This window comes from Cryptomeria japonica, chromosome 3, assembly GCF_030272615.1.
Source record: "Cryptomeria japonica chromosome 3, Sugi_1.0, whole genome shotgun sequence".
NCBI lineage: Eukaryota > Viridiplantae > Streptophyta > Pinopsida > Cupressales > Cupressaceae > Cryptomeria > Cryptomeria japonica.
Window position 1 is genome coordinate 492,394,796 of NC_081407.1, and position 20,469 is coordinate 492,415,264.

At 36.9% G+C, this 20,469-nt stretch overlaps 1 protein-coding gene across 3 annotated transcripts in view; it reads right to left on the minus strand.

The window, feature by feature from the left end:
- The window catches only part of LOC131044555 (polyprenol reductase 2), a 72,104-nt gene that overhangs the window by 38,625 nt on the left and 13,010 nt on the right, over window positions 1-20,469 (minus strand). For all 3 annotated transcript variants that reach the window (XM_057977910.2, XM_059218419.1, XM_057977916.2), the window contains exon 3: window positions 8,380-8,623. In XM_057977910.2, the coding sequence (XP_057833893.1) occupies window positions 8,380-8,623 (244 nt within the window). The remainder of the gene's footprint in view (window positions 1-8,379; window positions 8,624-20,469) is intronic.

The following is a 20,469-nucleotide window of genomic DNA, read 5'->3' on the forward strand; positions in this document are numbered from 1 at the left end:
GTGGACTTCATGAAGAAGTGTAACGTCTTCTCTATTCCAAATTAAGTGAAAGATGATGGGGATCACATTCATCGGCAAAATGCAAAGGAGAAAGACAAGCCTATTCCATTGCCTAATTGGTCACAAGCCTGAGTTGGTAGATTTAAGTATTTTGATGAGAGATGTGAATGATTGCTCCAAAGAATTGGTGGACAAGCAAATTAAAGAGTTGAGAAAACAAAAAGACCACCCTAACCTATGTGAAGATGACAAATGAGGAGTCCTCTCTCAATGATGATGAAAGGACAATAAGCAATGTTAGAATGCATAATGATGAGGAGAGTCAGGCTCCTAAAAGAAGGAAAGGTATGCCTGGAGGATCACAAATGAAAGGCAAGGAGATTGTCAGCCAAGAATCAAGGCACGAGAAGCATAATTCTAACACTCCTCAATCCACCATGAGTTCCTCATCCGTGAAGGAGAATGATATGACAAAGAAGAACAGTGAGTCTGAGCAAGGTGTCGACACGGAAATCCTACCAGAAAATGATCAAGGTGTACATGCATCAGCACAATCAGCACCACATGAAGATGATGAAGAGCAGCTGGGATCTCCCACCATTCAGCTTGAGGTCCATTTGGGCAATGACATGGTGGATTTGACTAAGGATAAAGTAGATGATAAGCTTATTTCAGCCTTGAGAGGACTTGATGAAGATCAACAACTCGAAGATGGGATGGAATTCTCTACGATTCCCGATTGGTTGTTGAGTAGCATGGAGAAGAAAAAAGTGATAGAGGCACAGCTCGCTGAAGATATTGATGACTTCCTAGCCCGGAGTGGCAAGGATAAAGAGAAGAAGGCAAAGAAGTTCTCTAGGAACACTAGAGATGATACAGGAGCAAGCATTGCACAAGTGGCTGTCCCGACAAGTGATAAGACTACAGATGTGATCACTCCTATGGATTATCGAGTTACCACAATTGACCTTGGGCCTTTTACGAAGCAGCAAGAGTTTCATGAGCTAAATGATACCACCAAGGCAATTGAGGCACGGTTGAATAAGGTTGAAGAAAAGAAAGAAATGTTAGAGGTTGAGAACAGCAGATTCAAGGAGTATATTGAAGGGTTGAATTCCCTAAGGCGCGAGGATCCTACCTTTGTCCCACCTATTGCTATTGCTCATGGATCCCCCTTTGCTCATGAGGCAATGAAGAATACATATCAAGAGGTTGGGAAATGGATAGAAGATGTTTCAAGGCAAGCGGATGATTTCCTAGCTCAGTTCATCCAAGCATATGATAAGACAATGATGCTCATATTCAAGATACAATACTTGGTGGGAGTGTGGGAAGATTTCCAACCAATGCAAGAAAAGACTATTCCTTGCCTCAAGGCATTGAAGCAGATTCCTACTTCTACATTGATCCAGGAGGGAGATGTTCAAGAAGGTAATGTGTATGATTTCCATGGATGGTATTGTTCCTTGGCCATGAGGCAGTTAGTATTTGATCATCCAAAACGGGAGTGCATGGAGATGGAGGGATCAACCTAGGAGATATAGTCTAAGATCCTCACATCTATTGAAGATTTATTGGGACAAGATGCCCACGCTTCCAACAGTTTTCATTTGGAAGAATTGAAGGAGAATTGAAGCAGAAGATGAAGTTTATGTGAAAATCAGATTCACTGGTAAAATACTTCATTGATATTAATTGAGAACAAATTACAATATATAGGAGTTCCAAAAATACTATAGATATTAATTATGATACCTACTTCTATCTACCTAATACTGTAGACACATTAAATACAATATTGACAATTAACAATATAAGGAATTATTATTCTAACACCAAATACTTCATTGATATTAACTGAGAACAAATTACAATATATAGAAGTTCCAAAAATACTGTAGATATTAATTATGATACCTACTTCTATCTACCTAATATTGTAGAAACATTAAATACAATATTGACCATTAACAATATAAGGAATTATTATTCTAACACCCTCTATTAATGGTCAATCTATCAAATACACCAAGTTGCCCCCTGAATTTTTCAAATTTATCCGGGCTCAAAGACTTGGTGAGAATATCTGCAATCTAATCCGCTGCTGGAACATACTGCAACTGAATTGATCCATCTTCTACCAACTTGCAGATGTAGTGACAATGAAGCTTGACATGCTTGGTATGTTCATGGAAGACTAGATTTTCGGCCAGTTTGAGCACCCCTTGATTATCAGTATACAAGGGAGGAGTTGCTTGCGGCATCTGCATGTCAAAAAGCATCCTTGGGAGCCAAACTGCCTCACATGCGGCCTTGACTGTTCCCCGGTATTTGGATTCGGTCGAGGAAAGAGCCACGGCCTATTGCTTCTTGCTGCTCCAAGTGACAGCACCAGTACCCAAACTGAATACGTACCCAGAAGTGGATTTTTTGTCATCCACTGATCCTGCCCAATCTGAGTCAGTATAACCAATCCGCTTTGGATCGTTGCACCTACTATACAGAATGTCAAAGTCTAAAGTGCCTTTTACATATCGCAGCACCAAATTCCTTGCAATCCAATAATCACCTTTCGGGGTTGTCATGAAGCGAGAGATGTAGCTGACAGCAAAACAAATGTTAGGTCTAGTGGCAGTGAGAAAGATGAGGTTGCCTACTAGCTATCTGAATTTGGTTTCATCTACTGCAGGTGATTCAGACTTGGCTGATAACTTCAGCCCTTTCTCCATAGGTGTGGAAGCAGGTTTACAATCCTACATTCGAAACTTGTCAAGCAAACTGCGAGCATACTTGGACTGTGAAATAAAGATACTGTCATCAATCTGCCACACTTCAACACCTAAACAATAATGGAGAAGCCCCAAATCTGTCATGTCAAAAGCTTGGCACAAGTCATGTTTGATGGCTATAATGATTTGGTTTCTCTCATGATTCACATCGACAACTTGTAGAAGCTTATGCCGGATTGGGAAAGTATTTTCGATGCTTACTCAGATGCCTTGGATGTGATCGATTTGCAGCAGGAAGATCTACCAAATGTTACGATGGAGGAACTCAACTCGGTCTTGGCCAGATCCGTCGAGTATGCAGCTAGAGAGAGGGATGCAGGCCAAAATCTTCTAGAAGATTCCCTACTTGATGACTAGGCGTCATCCCATTGGACCCCATTTTTATTCCACTTTTTTATGTAAACCCTAATTAGGGCAATGTTGGCATGATCTCAGCCCTTGATTCTAAATGAATCTTGGCCATTCATTTCAATTGGAGACTCTATATAAACCCCATTCCTCTCATTTGTAAGAGAGAGATTTTTGAGAATTGTCGCCTATATGCTGCTAGATTGAATTTAATCATTGAAACTTGGTGATTTTATTGAGATTTTGAAGCATTGTGTGGTTCTCATGCCTCCAAATTTAGATTAGAATTTGTTTCAAATTTTTTAGTTGAATGAAAGACAATTGTTGAGTGCATTAATATGAAATTCATTTATCCATACCAATAGCTTTTTGCTGATTGTAAGTTGCCTTGTGTGGTCAACCGGAATGAAATTTGAACTTATCTTCAATTTGTGCTTGCTCATTGATATGCATCGAATTGATGGTGTTAGTGTTGTTAGTATGAATTTGAACGTCTATTACTTACCTTAGATGATTGCACTAAGCTTGTGTTGAGTTGTTCTTTAATGACAATACCCAACCTAGTTGAATTTGATTGAATCATTCACTATCTCTTGCATTCTAGATTTAAGATAGGATTAGAATAGAACTTTTAAACCCTTCCTCTTTTGCATTTTATTTGGAAATCTTTGCTAGAATAGATCAAGAGCTCATCTTGCAAAATCATAAGCCATTTTGAAATCACTGGCAAGCCAAGTCCCATTCATGATAAACTTGAGTCTTCAAGAACAATTGCATAAGTCCCTTTGTGCAAACAGCAAAAATCACGTTTGCCATGTCAAGAACTAATATTAGAAACCTTGGAATCGTCTTAGTTGATCAGATATTTGGCATCTGAGGTGATTTTGCTCAAGAAAGGGTAAAATACTTTGATATTTTATTATGTGTTAGAGGTGCCTAAAAAACACATCAATATCCCACTAACTAGTGGGGGTTTGGGAGTGGACACGCTAATGGATTTGAGGGGTAAGAATGATAAGCAACACATGGTGTTAGATGTTTGAAAAACCCAACGATCAAAAGGGTGCGGGGAAATGCACTTGCATTTCCTCACGGGCTGGAAGTGGGAGTTCAAGAACTATGCCCTCAAAAAAAAATTGAGAAAAAGAGAAAGGAGAGAGTGAAGAGAACAAATTGGTCTTTGTATTGGGCCAAATGATGCTTTTAGGGACATTTTAGGGTGTTTGGAATCTTGGATGCAAAAAAAGATCAAAAAATGTATGCTTTTGTTATTTTTTGAGATTTAAAAAAAAAAAAGAAAATGATTCTGGTCAAGTCTAGGCATCGGGACTTGCCAAGTCCACTTCGAGTCCACGAGTTCACGAGACTCTGCAAGTCTCACCGAGACTCGTCCGAGTCCACGTCTGGGCCCCTGGGACTCACCAAGGGTCACCATTATGCATTATGGGACTGCACTATGCGTTAAGAGTTATAAAGATCTTTCAATGGATAATAGTAAATACCAACTGGAAGTGCTATGTTAAAATGGTGTGGTATGAAACCCATTTTTTTGTTGAGCTACTGCTGCAGTTAGTTATGGAGGCTTGAAAGCTTTGAGGGAATGCTTAACTTATATTGCTGTGGTTGATCTATAGGCTTTCTCCTTTATTGCGGCACCTCTAGTATTGGTTGAAAGGTTTGTTTGAGCATATATTATCATGAGACCAAGTCGCACCTGTACTGTGAATCAAACTCTTCATTGCAGGCATCTTTGAGGTTTCAGAGTTTATCATCATCAATAATTCTTGCAGCAGAGGTATTCCGTTGTCATTCACTTCTCTTACTTTGGCAGCTCCCTTCATTCAGTGTGGCCTGTAGTGTCTTGTCATGAAGCTTCTATAGTGGCGTTAGTGCTTGGAGGATTATGGAATTCAGTATAATCGCATCGTTGTAATGTTTACCTAAGTTGCTGTGAAGAGCACCTCTGCAAATTCATATGCAACCTCACAATGAACTGTATGAGAATGTGGGAGCACAAACATAACATGAAAACTGTTCAACAGATTGCCTCAATTAGATGTCACCTAATGAAATGCAATTGGCAAGTGTAAAGCAAAATTCTGCATTCTTTACCAGCCGCATTATTACTAATGCTTTGAAACAGGTTATGGGTAGAGATCAAAGCATAATTAAAGGAGGATTTCTGTCAGATATTACAGTTGGAAATGTTCAGGTAAGGATTATGCAAGACATGTAGGCACAGACATGGCACATGAACTTTATGACAAAATACCCTAAAGATTTGTGCTCTCAGCCAATGCCATAGCTAGCAGTCTTTCAAAATATGCAAACATAAAAAGGATATACAGAAAACAAGTGTTGAAAAGGCTTTAAAAACGTTGAAGAAAATGCAACCGCGAGGTGTAAAGTCAAATTCCCCTACGGCCTTTACTAACTCCTTGCTTGTGTCAAAATCAGAGCTTTCAAAGACAATGAACACTCATCAAAACACATGAACAAAAGGATTTTATCAATTGTTGCAGTTGCAAATGTCCAAGTAGGCATGCGGGCAAAGTGTGGAAGCATACATAAAGGCACCCAAACTATTTTACAAAATGGTTTCAAAAAAGGTCCATAGTCATGGTGTGCGCAGAGAATGATTTGTTGAAAAAGCTTCATAAACTTTCAAGAAAATGCAACTAGCTGGTGTGAAGCTGAGTTTCATCTCCTTTCCTCTGCGCAGCAACAAAAGAAAGGCTTGTCTGATATTGTAACTCTGAGTACGAAGTTAGGCAATCATTTACAAATGCAGAAGCTTAAACTATGCACTGGAATTGTTTTTCAAACAAATTGGGAAGCATAGAGAAGGCACATGTACAGTTTGACAAAGTGCCTCATAAAATCTGTCTCACAAAACACGACGACTGCAAAGTGTGGATCGCATTGTTCATACTGCAGGACCATTCCAAAGGGAAGAAAAATGCACAGTTCTAGAAGCTGCAATTTCTACTAAGACAGCTTATATAGATGTATGTGATGATTGGAGGTATTCATGTCTAAAAAAAAAGACTTTTCATGAAAAATCTGTAGCTGCAGGAGTCCCTGCTATCACCACAAGAAGGATTTACCCTGGAGTGAGCAACTATAAAATTTGTCTTACCGTTCAAGGAAGAGTGCATCTGATGAGGCTTAATTTGAGTTCCACCGAATGGAGTGTGTTGCCAGGCTGCCTAGCTGACGAACAGGTTGACTGCTTTCCAAGGAGAACAGTTTGTGGAACTCTGTGATTATTATGAATTTGAACATCTATTACTTACCTTAGATGATTGCACTAAGCTTGTGTTGAGTTGTTCTTTGATGACAATACCCAGCCTAGTTGAATTTCATTGAATCATTCACTATCTCTTGCATTCTAGGTTTAAGATAGGATTAGAATAGAACTATTAAACCCTTCCTCTTTTGCATTTTATTTGGAAATCTTTGTTAGAATAAATCAAGAGCTCATCTTGCAAAACCATAAGGCATTTTGAAATCATTGGCAAGCCAACTCCCATTCATGATAAACTTGAGTCTTCAAGAACAATTACGTAAGTCCCTTTGTGCAAACAGCAAAAAACACATTCGCCATCGAGTTACCCACATGTCAAGAACTGATATTAGAAACCTTGGAATCGTCTTAGTTGATCAGATATTTAGCATCTGAGGTGATTTTCTTCAAGAGGGTAAAACACTTTGGTATTTTATTCTGTGTTAGAGGTGCCTAAAAAACACATCAATAGGTAGGTCCCACTAGCTAGTAAGGGTTTTGGAGTGGACATGCTAATGGATTTGAGGGGTAAGAATGATAAGCAACAAAAGGTGTTAGATGTGAGAAAACCCCAACAATAGAAGGGGTATGGGAAAATGCACTTGCATTTCCTCACGGGCTGGAAGTGTTCAAGGACTATGCCGCCCTCAAAAAAAAAAAAAGAGAGAAAAAGAGAAAGGAGAGAGTGAAGAGAACAAATTGATCTTTGTATTGGGCGAAATGATGCTTTAAGGGGCATTTTAGGGTGTTTGGAATCTTGGTGTATGGGAAAATGCACTTGCATTTCCTCACGGGCTGGAAGTGTTCAAGGACTATGCCCTCAAAAGAAAAAAAAGAGAAAAAGAGAAAGGAGAGAGTGAAGAGAACAAATTGATCTTTGTATTGGGCGAAATGATGCTTTAAGGGGCATTTTAGGGTGTTTGGAATCTTGGATGCAAAAAAAGGTCAAAAATGTATGTTTTTGTTATTTTTTGAAATTTGAAAAAAAAAATTGAGTCTAGCCGAGTCTAGGCATCGGGACTTGCCAAGTCCACTCCGAGTCCATGAGTTCACCAAACTCTGCCAGTCTCGCCGAGACTCATCGACTCACCGAGGGTCACCATTGTGCATTATGGGACTGCATTATGCATTAAGAGTTATAAGGATCTTTGAATGGATAATAGTAAATAACAACAAGAAGTGCTATGTTAAAATGGTGTCAATTTGGTATGAAACCCATTTTTTGTTGAGCTACTGTTGCAGTTAGTTATGCAGGCTTGAAAGCTCTGAGGGAATGATCGAATGCCCAAAACAAATATGACATGAGAGTGCAACCATCAATGAGTCACTTTAATGGGGTAAAATGAACTTAAGTGGAACCCACTTGGAGAGAGGAAATCTTCAAAAGGTTTATGATGGTCATACTTATTTCCTTAATGGGATTGTGTATAAAGTATGCAAACCAAATGATTATATCTGCCGGTTAGGGACTGTCTTTTTACTCCCTATCTCTAAAAACAATTGCTTTATTTATGATTTCAAGATGCAAAAAGACGGAAACTGTAACATAATCATATTTCTTACAAGTCAAGCAATGAAAAGAAATGATGAATTTCCTTAAAATTAACTTTAAAAACATTTAACAAGCAAACAAGTTCTTGTTCAAATTCTAATAATCAGTTCCATTGTTTACTGTAAATTTTAAGATTGTTTTGGATATTCATTTCCATTTTGTTTGAAGCCCTTTCTTGTAAGTGCCTTAGAACTTTTGGAAAATTGAATTTAATACTGCACTCACCAAAACAATAAGCATAGTTGTTGGTCTCATATACTAAACAAGGTGATTTATCAAAGTAAATTCAGAAACTTAATACCAAAAAGTAGTGTGAAAACATTTTCCTCTCCCAAAAGCTAACTAGAGTATAAGTGATATTCAAAACACAAGTGTAGAATCTAGTATAAAATGTTTACACTCACCAATATATTATGGCACCGATGTTGATGAATTGATCCCCAAATAAAAATAATAGTACCAGTCCACTGCCGCCATCCCAATTTCAAAAGAGAAATTCCATATTCTAATACTTTGAACTCTGTGAACTCTGTGTCTTCTATATGAGCTTCTTTTCGAAAAATTGAGTTGATTGATTGGGAGATGATATAAGAGAACACCTCTGGGTAACACAAACTGCACACTGATAAAGGTGCTGCAATGTAGAAACTGCAAAAAATGCAAAACATCATCATCATGCATGCCTTAAAACTGCTGATATTTGTCCACAATAAGCACTCAAACTTTGAGGGGATTCACAAACTAATTCAAACAAATTAGCCAGCTTCAATACTTTGATGATAAACCAAAATCCATGAAACTATGCATGTTACATTGATCAAAAGAAGTACTTTTAAGAGCTCAAAAACGTATCCTAGATTGTTCAACAGCTTCAAGATTTTGAATAAAAAACCCAAAATTCATGCATCTATGATCGTTTTTAGAACGATAACTAAGCTTTACGAACTCAAAAGTTACAAAAATAAATATATTTTAGACAGCTCCATACTAATCCTTGGAAATATAGATAAAAATAAGTAATCTTAGCAATCTAGGTTTCAATGGCAATGCTCCTTCTCAACTTTATAAAATGTTCTGATGCATTTCATTAGGGTCTAGAGAAGCTATGCTTAACATTTTAGTTTTGAACATAGGCTGTGTAACTTCAATTGATTGGTGGCAAAATCTGAAATGGTATTATTAATCTATTCTTCTAGCGTGGGCTTAGTCTTCTGCCTTTCCAAATACTGGCTGAGATGTTAGTCCAGCTCCTCTTTGTTATCTGTGAAACTATCCTCTTTAATGTCACAACTTATCTTCTAATAACTTTGACATCATTACTTTTAGCAATTAATTATAGATGTGGCTATTATTGTGTGGTTGAAAATTATCTATATACATGATTAATTTGAATTTTTAAATTATTAGATGCAATTAATGATTTAGATTAATTGATAAATCTAATTAACGTTGTCGTCAATGTACTTATGAATTGATAACAACTAACTACTATTTTTTTTTGTGTGAGTGATATGCACGATGTTACTCCTTGCAAAGGCCATGACCTGAGGGAATGTATCTTCAGATAGAGGACAGAAAACTTGGAAGAGACAACTTGGGAGAGATGTACCACCACACACTCCATTTTGCTGATTCATCAATTGCTGCATGGATAATCGCATTTTGATTGAATGATATGCTTTATGTGCTAATGTTGTCTTTCTTAACAGCATAGAGTGTTGAATACCATAGCAATCTCCTTTGTTGATATACGATTGTTTGATAGACATTTTGAATTACTGACATATGGCAGGATTTTTCAGTCCTTACTGACATTGCTTGGTTGTGAGCTTTTGGACATTTGTGACTGAATTAGCATGTTGCATTGATGAGTTTTAAATATATCTTTAGTGTTGTAGCATGGCATGGTATATAGACAAGGTGGTAAGACATTTAGTTTGGATGTACTTGTCTTTCTAATAAAGTGAAAGTTTCATGAATTAACATTATGAAAGTGCTGACCTATTTAGAAGACCGCCTCCACAGTCAACCCAAGCCTCTGCACAAGTAGTTATGGGGTTATTATTTTAAAAATATTACTTTCTATAAGTTAAGGACGTAAAATCTTTAAAAATCACTAACTCTCCTAAATCAAGCTTGGAACATTATACTCATTGTTGACAGTAACTGTTGTTTCACCAGGCAGCTTACACGCCTGAGGTTATGGCAGTATGCTTGGAATTGTGTAATGGTCTGGGGGTTAAAAGAAGGGAATCCCAACCACATCTTAACCTCACTAAGCTTAACTCCTTGAAATGTTTCAGTTTAAAAACCCTAAAATAAAGGCTCGTTAAAGTATTATAATAGGAAAAGGCATTGCAAAGTTTTTAATCTACAGGAGCTTGAAGATATTATGGTTTTCCTTACACTTTTCAAGAGGGTTCTGTTAAATCCTTTAAAGGTCTAGTCTCCAAAACAGTGGACATGAACATGCAATTGGTATCATTTGGTTGAGAAGTGAGATAGGTTGCTCAAAGAGCTTAGCTTGTCCTCACCAATCAAAAAGATCTCAAAAATGCAGGCATATCTCAGTTCTTTCCTTGCATGTTCAGCTACTCGATTTGAACCTGATTTTTGAGTTCACAACTTCAAAAGCCCTGTGTAAATATGATATCTTGTACAAGGTTTTTCTTCTTACATTTGATATGCTTAAGTGAAATGATTCTAAAATCTAATCTCTGGCTCCAGTTCTTACATTTGAAGGATAGGAATTGTTTTAAGGAGTTTTGAACATGACAGGATGCAAGTTGAACCCTTCAGGAGTTCAGCTGTACGCACAACACTAAACCTTTGTTCTGCCTTAACCAATAGGTACCCTGAATGCCTGCAGTTAATCCCAAAAGGAAATGGGTTTAAGCTTATAGTCTCTTTTATTTGACAGAACCCTAAGAATTGTAATAGGATCAATGATTTAGTGATATTAACTTATAAAGATAATAGCTGTTATTTTGCTTATGGCAGCAGTTGTTGGGTGGTTTTAATGTCTTTATTCTTTTGACTGACCTGTAAATCTTTCGATATTATGTTTAACACATGGAAGTCAAATATAGTCTTTAGTTTGATGATCCCATTATCAATATATGTCTATTAAGACCTTAAAAGTATAATCTCTCATTTCAAATGTCGCTATCCTTTTTCCAAAGTTTGGCTTTTTCTCAGTTGTCCTATCCTGAGGATTCAACATATACCATCATTAGAAATAAGCCACAGCCAGACCGACGATGGACCAGCCACAAAGGGGCCAGTAGCTAAGTGCTGTTGAAGCCAAAAGGTTTTAGTTTATATTGGGCATTAGAGTTCTAGTATTAGAGTTTTTGTATTTTGATTTTCTAGCATGGCTGGAACAGAGATTAAAATTTGGCAGCAGCCACTCATATTTGATGGAAAAAACTGTGATGTACAGACAAAGAAATGAAAACTATTTTAGTAGCTAATGATTTCTGGGAACTAGTTGTGAATGGATTCACAGATGTACCAGGCCCAGCTACATATGCAACCGTCACAAATGCCCAAAAGACCCAACGAAAAGAGATCAAGAGGAAGGATGCAAAAGTGCTGAGCATTATTGAAAGTGAAACAACAATAGTAAAATTCATTTTCCCCAGAATAGCAGCAACTTACTACTCACGAGATTTTTCAAAACTCTTACAAAGGGACTCTGACAAGATAAAGTTAGTCAAATTACAGTTGCTTAAAAGAGAGTTTGAAACTCTTCAAACGAAAAAACAATGAGTTCATTGCAGACTTCTATAAAGGATTTTCCACTTTGATATTGTAATAAAAGAGGCTAAAGATGACCAAAGATGACCTCTCAAAGATAGTTACAACTTAGGATTAATGAGAAGGTGCATGCTACTAAGATCTTGAAGACTCCAAGAGCAACTACATCACTCATATCCATGTGCAAATCCATTCAACAAGGGAAATCTCTTTCTTAGCAAGTTATAGTAGAATAATTTGGTTTAATCTTCTTTATACTCAATTCAAAGGTATTTTGCTTGATTTAGAATGAGGGTTTAATAGTTTTAATATCTTTGCATTTTGTTCTAAATCAAGCATCATACTATTGTGTTCTATCAAATTACGAGAACCGGGAACCTCAAGATGAGCAAATGAATCTCTAAAAGCCTTTAACATGATTGAAACATATCATATCTCCTTATTTGCTTCCCTAAAGAAGGGTAGGACCATTCCCAAGAAAGTAAGATGTGTAGGAGTTCAGTAAGGCTCATTAAAGGGCTGTAAAACACTCCAATGATACTCTCTCCTCTCTCTTCTGCTTCTCACAACATTGTTGGACCAATTGAACCCATACAATCCAAACTAATATTCTTTAAAACAGCCTTGTTGTATGATAAGATTAAACAAAATCTATAAATGTATTTTAGATTTAATGCACCATCATCAAAAGAATGATTGTACTTTGATCATAAGTTGTAATTATGTGGATACTGTTATAGTATGGATACACAATACACCCAAGAAATTAATATATGAAATGATCTATGTTTGACATGTTTCGATATTATTTAGGTTTATCACAAAGACTTTCATTATGAACACTTGAATTTGCCTTTTGTCCCTTGAAAGGTGACGGTGTTAATACTTAATGGGTTTGTTGATTTGCAGTAGTAATATAATAGTAATTGTCCTAATTATTGAATGCTCCCTGTAATTATCTAATGTTAATTATTATATAGATATGTTGCTGTTGTTTGATTGATCCTTCGCATTGCAAAATACAAAATGAGAATATTTATGAACAGATTTCGAATTTTATTAAATGGTAATAGTTAAGTAGGATCAAAATTCTTATAGTAAGTTGTCAATAGGACCTAAGGAACAATGATGAATTTGTTCCCATCTCTACCAGAAAGCTGTTTACATTTAACCGACGAAAAAGATAGGTACATTATTACAATCCCAATCTCTAACAAGAGGAGCTCTTACACGTTAGTGCCAAAAACCTTGTATAATCCCATTGCCCCAGTTTTCAAAAGCACAAATTTTAAACTTTTGCATTGTTGACCTTTTTGTATTGGCACAAACGTGAAAACAATAAATTCATGAAAACTATAAAGCATCAAGGAAAACTGTTTTATGGGCATGTTACTGGTATCATCCCAAATAATTCAGCAAGTTTTGGTGGCAACCCACTTCGTCGTTTGTGAGATTTTAATGCTTCAATTTTTGTCATCCTCTGTTTGAAAAACTCTAAAATCTCACCCTCAGGATTTCATCATGAGAAAAGATCTTTGGGTTGTGATCGTTTTATTCCCATAAACCTATGATTAAAATTTTGAGGCAAAATTCGCTGTCAGTCAAAAGTTATGATGATCTTTGTATATCAAGATTACAGGGAGTCATTGGAAGGTTAATGATTTTCAGAATCATTTTAATATTTTAAATATTTAATTATTATTTTTCCCATTTAAATTCCCTTTGATCAGTTCAATAAAGAAAATTTTGTAAGTGTAATTGAGCCTGTTCGCAAAACTTTCTTAACTGTTTTCTCAGTTGCTTTAAAAATCCATCTTTTGAACCTCTATTTGCCAGCCATGCTTAAATGCTTAAGAAACATAACCTTTGAACTAAATTTGCTCAAATATTTTGGAATTCTAACTTTTGAACTTATTTTGCTTGCACGCTCCAAATTCCAAATGTATGAATCTTTATGCACAAAAGATTGAACTTTTAAATCTTCCATTGCTATCTATGCTCAAATGCTTTGAAAATCAAACTCTTGAATGCGATTGGGCTTAAATGCTCACAAATTTTAGTTTTCCAACCTTTCATGTAATTAAGTGCTCAGGAAGCCTAACTATCGAACCGGTTGCTCGGGTGCTCAACAAGTTGAACTTTTGAACCATAATCACATTATGTGCTTCGAGGCTCTAAAATTCTAACTTGCAAACTTTTTATAACCGGTTCAAGATTTCATTAAATACCTCAAAGACAAACAAGTTTATTTGTTGAGGAAGCGCTTCAAAAAGAAGCTCACAGCTGTTAAGGTGGAAGGCATAGACAGCATTCAAACTGTTTGACATAATGCCCAAATCTATATATGCCCAATATTATATTGCTGTGGTCGATGCATGGGCTTTCTCCTTTATTGTGGCACCTCTAGTATTGGTCAAAAGGTTTGTTTGAGAATATATTATGATGAGACCAAGTCACACCTGTAGTGTGAATCAAACTCTTCATTGCACGCCTCTTTGAGGTTTCAGAGTTTATCATCATCAATAATTCCTGCAGCAGAGGTATTCCATTGTCATTCACTTCTCTTACTTTGGCAGCTCCCTTCATTCAGCATGGCCTGTAGTATCTTGTCATGAGGCTTCTATAGTGGCGTTAGTGCTTGGAGGGATATGCAGTTCAGTATAATTGCATCATTGTAACGTTTACCTAAGTTGCTGTGAAGAGCACCTCTGCAAATTCATATGCAACCTCACAATGAACTGTATGAGAATGTGGGAGCACAAACATAGCATGTAAACTGTTCAAATTGCCTCAATGAGATGTCACCTCATGAAATGCAATTGGCAAGAGTAAAGCCAAATTCTGCATTCTTTACCAGCCGCATTATTACAAATGCTTTGAAACGGGTTATGGGTAGCCATCGAAGCATAATTAAAAGAGGATTTTTGTCAGAGATTACAGTTGGAAATGTTCAGGTAAGGATGTATGCAAGACATGTACGCACAGACATGGCACATGAACATTATGACAAAATACCCCAAAGAATTGTGCTCTCAGCCAATGCTGTAGCTGGCAGTCTTTCAAAATATACAAACATAAAAAGGATATACAGAAAACAAGTGTTGAAAAGGCTTTAAAAACATTGAAAAAAATGCAATCGCAAGGTGTGAAGCCAAATTCCCCCATGGCCTTTACCAACTCCTTGCTTGCGTCAAAATCAGAGCTTTCAAAGACAATGAACACTCATCAAAACACATGAACAAAGGGATTTTATCAGTTGTTGCAGTTGCAAATGTCCAAGTAGGCATGCAGGCAAAGTGTGGAATCGTAAATAAAGGCACCCAAACTGTTCTACAAAATGCATTCAAAAAGGTCCATAGTCATGGTGTGCGCAGAGAATGATTTGTTGAAAAGGCTTCATAAACTTTCAAGAAAATGCAACTAGCTGGTGTGAAGCTGAGTTTCATCTCCTTTCCTCTGTGCAGCAACAAAAGAAAGGCTTGTCTGATATTGTAACTCTGAGTACCAAGTTAGGCAATCATTACAAATGCCAAAGCTTAAACTATGCACTGGAATTGTTTTTCAAACAAACTGGGAAGCATAGAGAAGGCGCATGTACAGTTTGACAAAGTGCCTCATAAAATGTGTCTCACAAAACACGATGACTGCAAGGTGTGGATCGCATTGTTCATACTGCAGGACCATTCCAAAGGGAAGAAAAATGCACAGTTCTAGAAGCTGCAATTTCTACTAAGACAGCTTATAAAGATGTATGTGATGATTGGAGGTATCCATGTCTAAAAAAAGACTTTTCATGAAACATTCTGTAGCTACAGGAGTCCCTGCTATCACCACAAGAAGGATTTACCCTGGAGTGAGCAACTATAAAATTTGTCTTACCATTCAAGGAAGAGTACATCTGATGAGGCTTAATTTGAGCTCCACCAAATGGAGTGTGTTGCCAGGCTGCCTAGCTGACGAACAGGTTGACTACTTTCCAAGGACAACAGTTTGTGGAACTCTGTGATTAATTTGAAGTGAGAATATGCAATAGATACAATATATTCCCAAAAAGAAAATGATAAAGGAAGGTCTATGACAAGGAAATCGGTGTCCAAATCATTGCAAGAAGACATAAAAGGGTCTCAATTAATGTGTCCATTCAATCTCCTTTCAAAATGTCTTGCAACTTGTTTTCTGATCCAAAATCTATCTATAGAGGTATTAAGCATGCACGAGTCTAGCACAGTGACCTATAAATGTTTTCCAAAGGCTATTAAACCCACAAGGAGACAATCCTGCGAACATGTAAACATTATCTATTGTTGTTGTTAAATGTCAAGATATGGGTGAAGTCACAAACTCCTTTGAAGCCACCAAAAAGCACATGATAACAGTGAGCATCCTTTGGCCAAAGTTGTTGTTGAGTATGTTGAAACGTTTTAAGCCAGCAAGTTCAGATCTAAGCTAGTTGCCTAAAGCAAAAGATTTTATTTCCATAAGTAGCCATCGTGTCAAAGCTTTAAAGGAGAACGAAACTAATCTTGTAGAAAACAAGAAGCTCATGTTAGATTCTGAAAATGCTTATAAAAATTCGAAAGAGCGAAAAATGACAATGCATAAAGGGCAGTTCCTGATATGACAAGGCTAGGAAGAACATAGGATGAACAAGGTCAATGAAGATTAAGGAGCAGGGTATAATAAAAGAGAGAAAGCACAGTCATGAAGGACTAAACTCAGACCTACTGTCTTGACAAAGACAAGTTTTGCCAGCATCTTATCCTGCTCACGCCAATTAAAAGAAAAAGCTTGAAATATAATGGAATGGAGATTCTTATCAAATATTATAATCTCCAGACTACTTTGGGTGTATCATCATGGGCAAGGTGCAAAGGAAAATGCATATTTTGTTCAACTAGAAGAACTACCGAAAACTTGTTAATCATAGGCCAGGGATGACCAGCTTTATTTCAGATATGTTAAATGCAAAGAATGATAGACCAATGGATTACTAAATCGCACATACAATGTGCATGCCATAAGTGCAAAGAAGGTATTCATGGGTATGGGAAAGCTATGCAATAAGGATGTCTAGCTGATGTAGTTGGAGTTCCTTGAAAGAAAGATGTTGGTGAATTACTACTTCATGTCGATAATGAAGATACCAACCTGTGGATATTTTGCAATGCATGATCCTTTTCATCTTTATGGAGACCCTTGGAATTGTCTTTTATTTTCAAATGGATAGATGTGTTTTGTATCCTCAAACGACTAGATGACAGGATGATTGTACAAGTACAAATGAAGCAGATGAAGATGAAAAACTACCTCGGCAAGATCAATAACTATACTTTTCTTCAAAGTTAGAATTGTTAGTTACCTTTTTGTAAAAGTAACTTGCATTACTCATTATAACTAAAAGTTAGAAAATAGACTCTTTCTGCGCGAAAGTTGAGTGGTTTATAACTAATCTCTTTTTGTGTGAAAGTCAAGAGGTTTCTAACTAATCTCTTTTTGCACAAAAACGGGGTAGTTTCTGACCCAAAATGCGAAATTAGTTAGTAGGTAGTTATCCTATGAAGCCTATAAATACAAGGCTATTTGTAATGAAAGGGGGGAACTGCTCCAAAGGGGAAACTCTGGAGGAATTTTCAGAGAAACTTGTAATAACTTCTGGTTTTACACTATGTACAAAAGGGCTCTTGAACTTGTATATTTTCAAGAAGATAATGAATAATGCATTTGGTTCGTATGTTTGAATGTGTTATTGAGTTATTATTGCCAGTTTCTCGTATGTAAACTTGGTAATCCCTTTTCATGCATATATGTAAATCATTGATAACCTATGCAGTTGATAATGATTCACAAATAGACATTGGTATCTCAGTTTGAATGTGTCGAAGTAGCTTATCTCCTCATATGTTGAGATTCATAATCCTCCGTTCATTGTCATCGCGCATTCAAACATATTTGCTTATAACCCCCTTGTAATTGTTATCAATTGTGAAGTCATGTTTGGCATTCGTATGTCTACTATCAGGGTTTCAATTATCCATTTTCTTTAGTTTCTTCTTTCTCTCTTTTTGTACTTTCAGGTCAAAAGTACATAGAAACTACAAATACCCCCATCATACTGTAATGTCCCCACTTTCTAGGACGTCATCCAGATGCACAATTTCACCTGTTAGCTCTCACCTCCACAGGTGAATCCAGTTGTTAGGAGGTGATGGGGAGTGCAAGGAGGCCCAATACTTAATCATTTATTTGACCTTGATAAGCTTATAAGGTGTAAACTTTGTAATATTACATTATAAGTCACTTTTTCTAAAATTAGAAATATTTTATGAAGTGACTTTATAAGGAGGGTGAACTAATGCTAATATTATATTATAAAGTTACTTTTACCTTAAGTGGTAATAATAAATTAAAGTGAATTTATAAAAGATGTGTATAGAGTAACTTTATAAGAAAGGAGACTAATCAAGCTAATGATGAATTATAACATCACCCCTTGGGCGCCCCTCCCTAGGCATTTTATAATTTAAAATTAAAAGTGGCCCCATGTATGATGACTTAATCCTCAAAGCCAAGCACTTAAGGGAAAGAGAAGATGCTTTTGGAATATTGGAATCTCCTCCTTGAGGTTCGATTTAGGGCTTGAGAGCATAAAAGTAAGTTAGGCGTTGGATTTTGGCATGATTGTTATTCATTTTTTTGGATATTACCTTTCATCAGCAGGTCTGCAACAAATATGGCACAGGTCTGAGAGCAGATTGGAGGCGAAAACCTCCATCTTTTGGTGACGGGACGTAGCCCCTTTCACTGGACAACATCTTGGCACACAGGGGAACTACATTAAGGGCCATTTAGGACCAAAATAAGTAGTTTAGAAGGTTAGATCTGCACAATCATTGCACATACAGCAGATCTGAGAGGGTTCGGTGGTTTTAAGTAGCAATAAATTCATTATTCAGCCCAGCCGTACCCCTTCCAGCTCAGCCGTACCCCTTCCAGCTCAGCCGTACCACCATTTCTAGCTTGGAGATCACAATAAATAATTACAAGGATTCTAAGTCAGCTGATCGCAACAAAATTCATTGTTGATAGTAAATAACAGCAAATCAGGGGTTTACTTGGAAGAATAAGGCCATTTGTGATCAGCATAATCAATAATATAGGGAAATTCTTCATTCCTAGAGGGCCACGCCTGGCAAGAATTTGGGAAACCAATCTGAGTCTGCATAATTCTTCAATATTTGTTTTTGGTAATTCTTTCTAGTGTCAATAAAAACATTTTGGAGCTGTATTCACATTGAGGAAGTTCTTATATCAGCAATTCTTTCAGTTCAGTCCAATAAAGAAGCTCAACTAGGCCAGCTCTAGACACCAGGTATGCAAATTTGCACTCTGAGTGGAATAAATAGTTATTCTTTGGTAAGTTGTATTGCTGTAATAAAAATCAGGAGTCTGATTTTAATTGTCAGTATTAGTTTAATTTCTATTTGCAATTTACTTCCATTGTGCATCTTTCAAAACCCCTCAAAAATTCATCAAAACCAAAACTACTATTCGCTGGTCACAGAAATCAGTCAAACAAACCAATCAGCTGGAGCAAAAATTCTAGTGGGCATCTTTCACATGCGATAGAGCTGCCCTCTCAAAATGCAGAGGAAGATTGTGTGTTGAAACAGTTGTCACTGCTCTTCGGGCAAACAGGGTCAATTTTGGAGGCAAAATCGAAGTGACAAATTAGTTTACCAACAGATTCATTTCATATTCTTTTCTTTTCTTCTGTTATTTGTTTAAGAACCCAGGCCTTCTATGTGTTTTTTATGTAATCATGGTGAGGAGAACTCTTCTCGTATTTTCTTCTTGTGCCCCTTCTCCAAGGAAATTTGGCAGTGCTAGTGAGGGATTTGGAATAAGGCTTGCTTTCATCCCTCCTCATTGGTTGAATTCTGGGATCTTTTGGGAAACTCTCCGGCTAAGACTCCTTTTTTGCACACTGCTTGGAATATAGGCCCCTCCCTTATTCTTTAGCAGATTTGCTTGAAAAAATATATAAGGATTTTTCAAGATAAAAGAATGCTAAGTCATCAGTTATGGATGTACATAATCAATGGCCTGCAAAAAACCATTTTAGCAAAATGTGATATGTCATCCCGTGTAGATCCAGGTGATTCGAATGTCATTCAGAGATTCGGTTTGGAGGGTCGTTGCCAAGTTAGGAGCAAGACTCATTGGTTGCCAGGTTAGGAGCAAGACTCGTCAGGATGGTTGTTGGTTGCCTCCTCCTCGTGATGTTTTGAAGATAAATACTGATGGGACATGCTGGGATTGGAGGAGTTGGTAGTGATAGCTTGTGAGTGGTTCGGTTTTTATTCTCTGAGTATAAAGGTTACCATACTAATAACTTTACGGAAGCTCTTGCTATCCTTTGTGATTTGGAGAAAAGTTGTGCTCTTGAATGGAGTAAAATTATCTATGAATTTGATTTATAGACTATGGTTGATATGCTAAATAGAGAACAAGTTGAGGATGTGAATTTGCCATTGCCCTCGGTGGTCAATCAGATTAAGAGACTTGGTAGATCTTTGGACTGTTACTTTTTGCCATATCCCTCGAGAATGGAACAAGGTTGCAAACTGCTTGGCAAGATTCTAAGTAGAGGATTGTTGAAGATTGGGGGCGCTTGTCCCCAAAGTACTCTCAAGATTTGGAGGATTTAGTTATGGAAGATATTAAAGATTATTTGT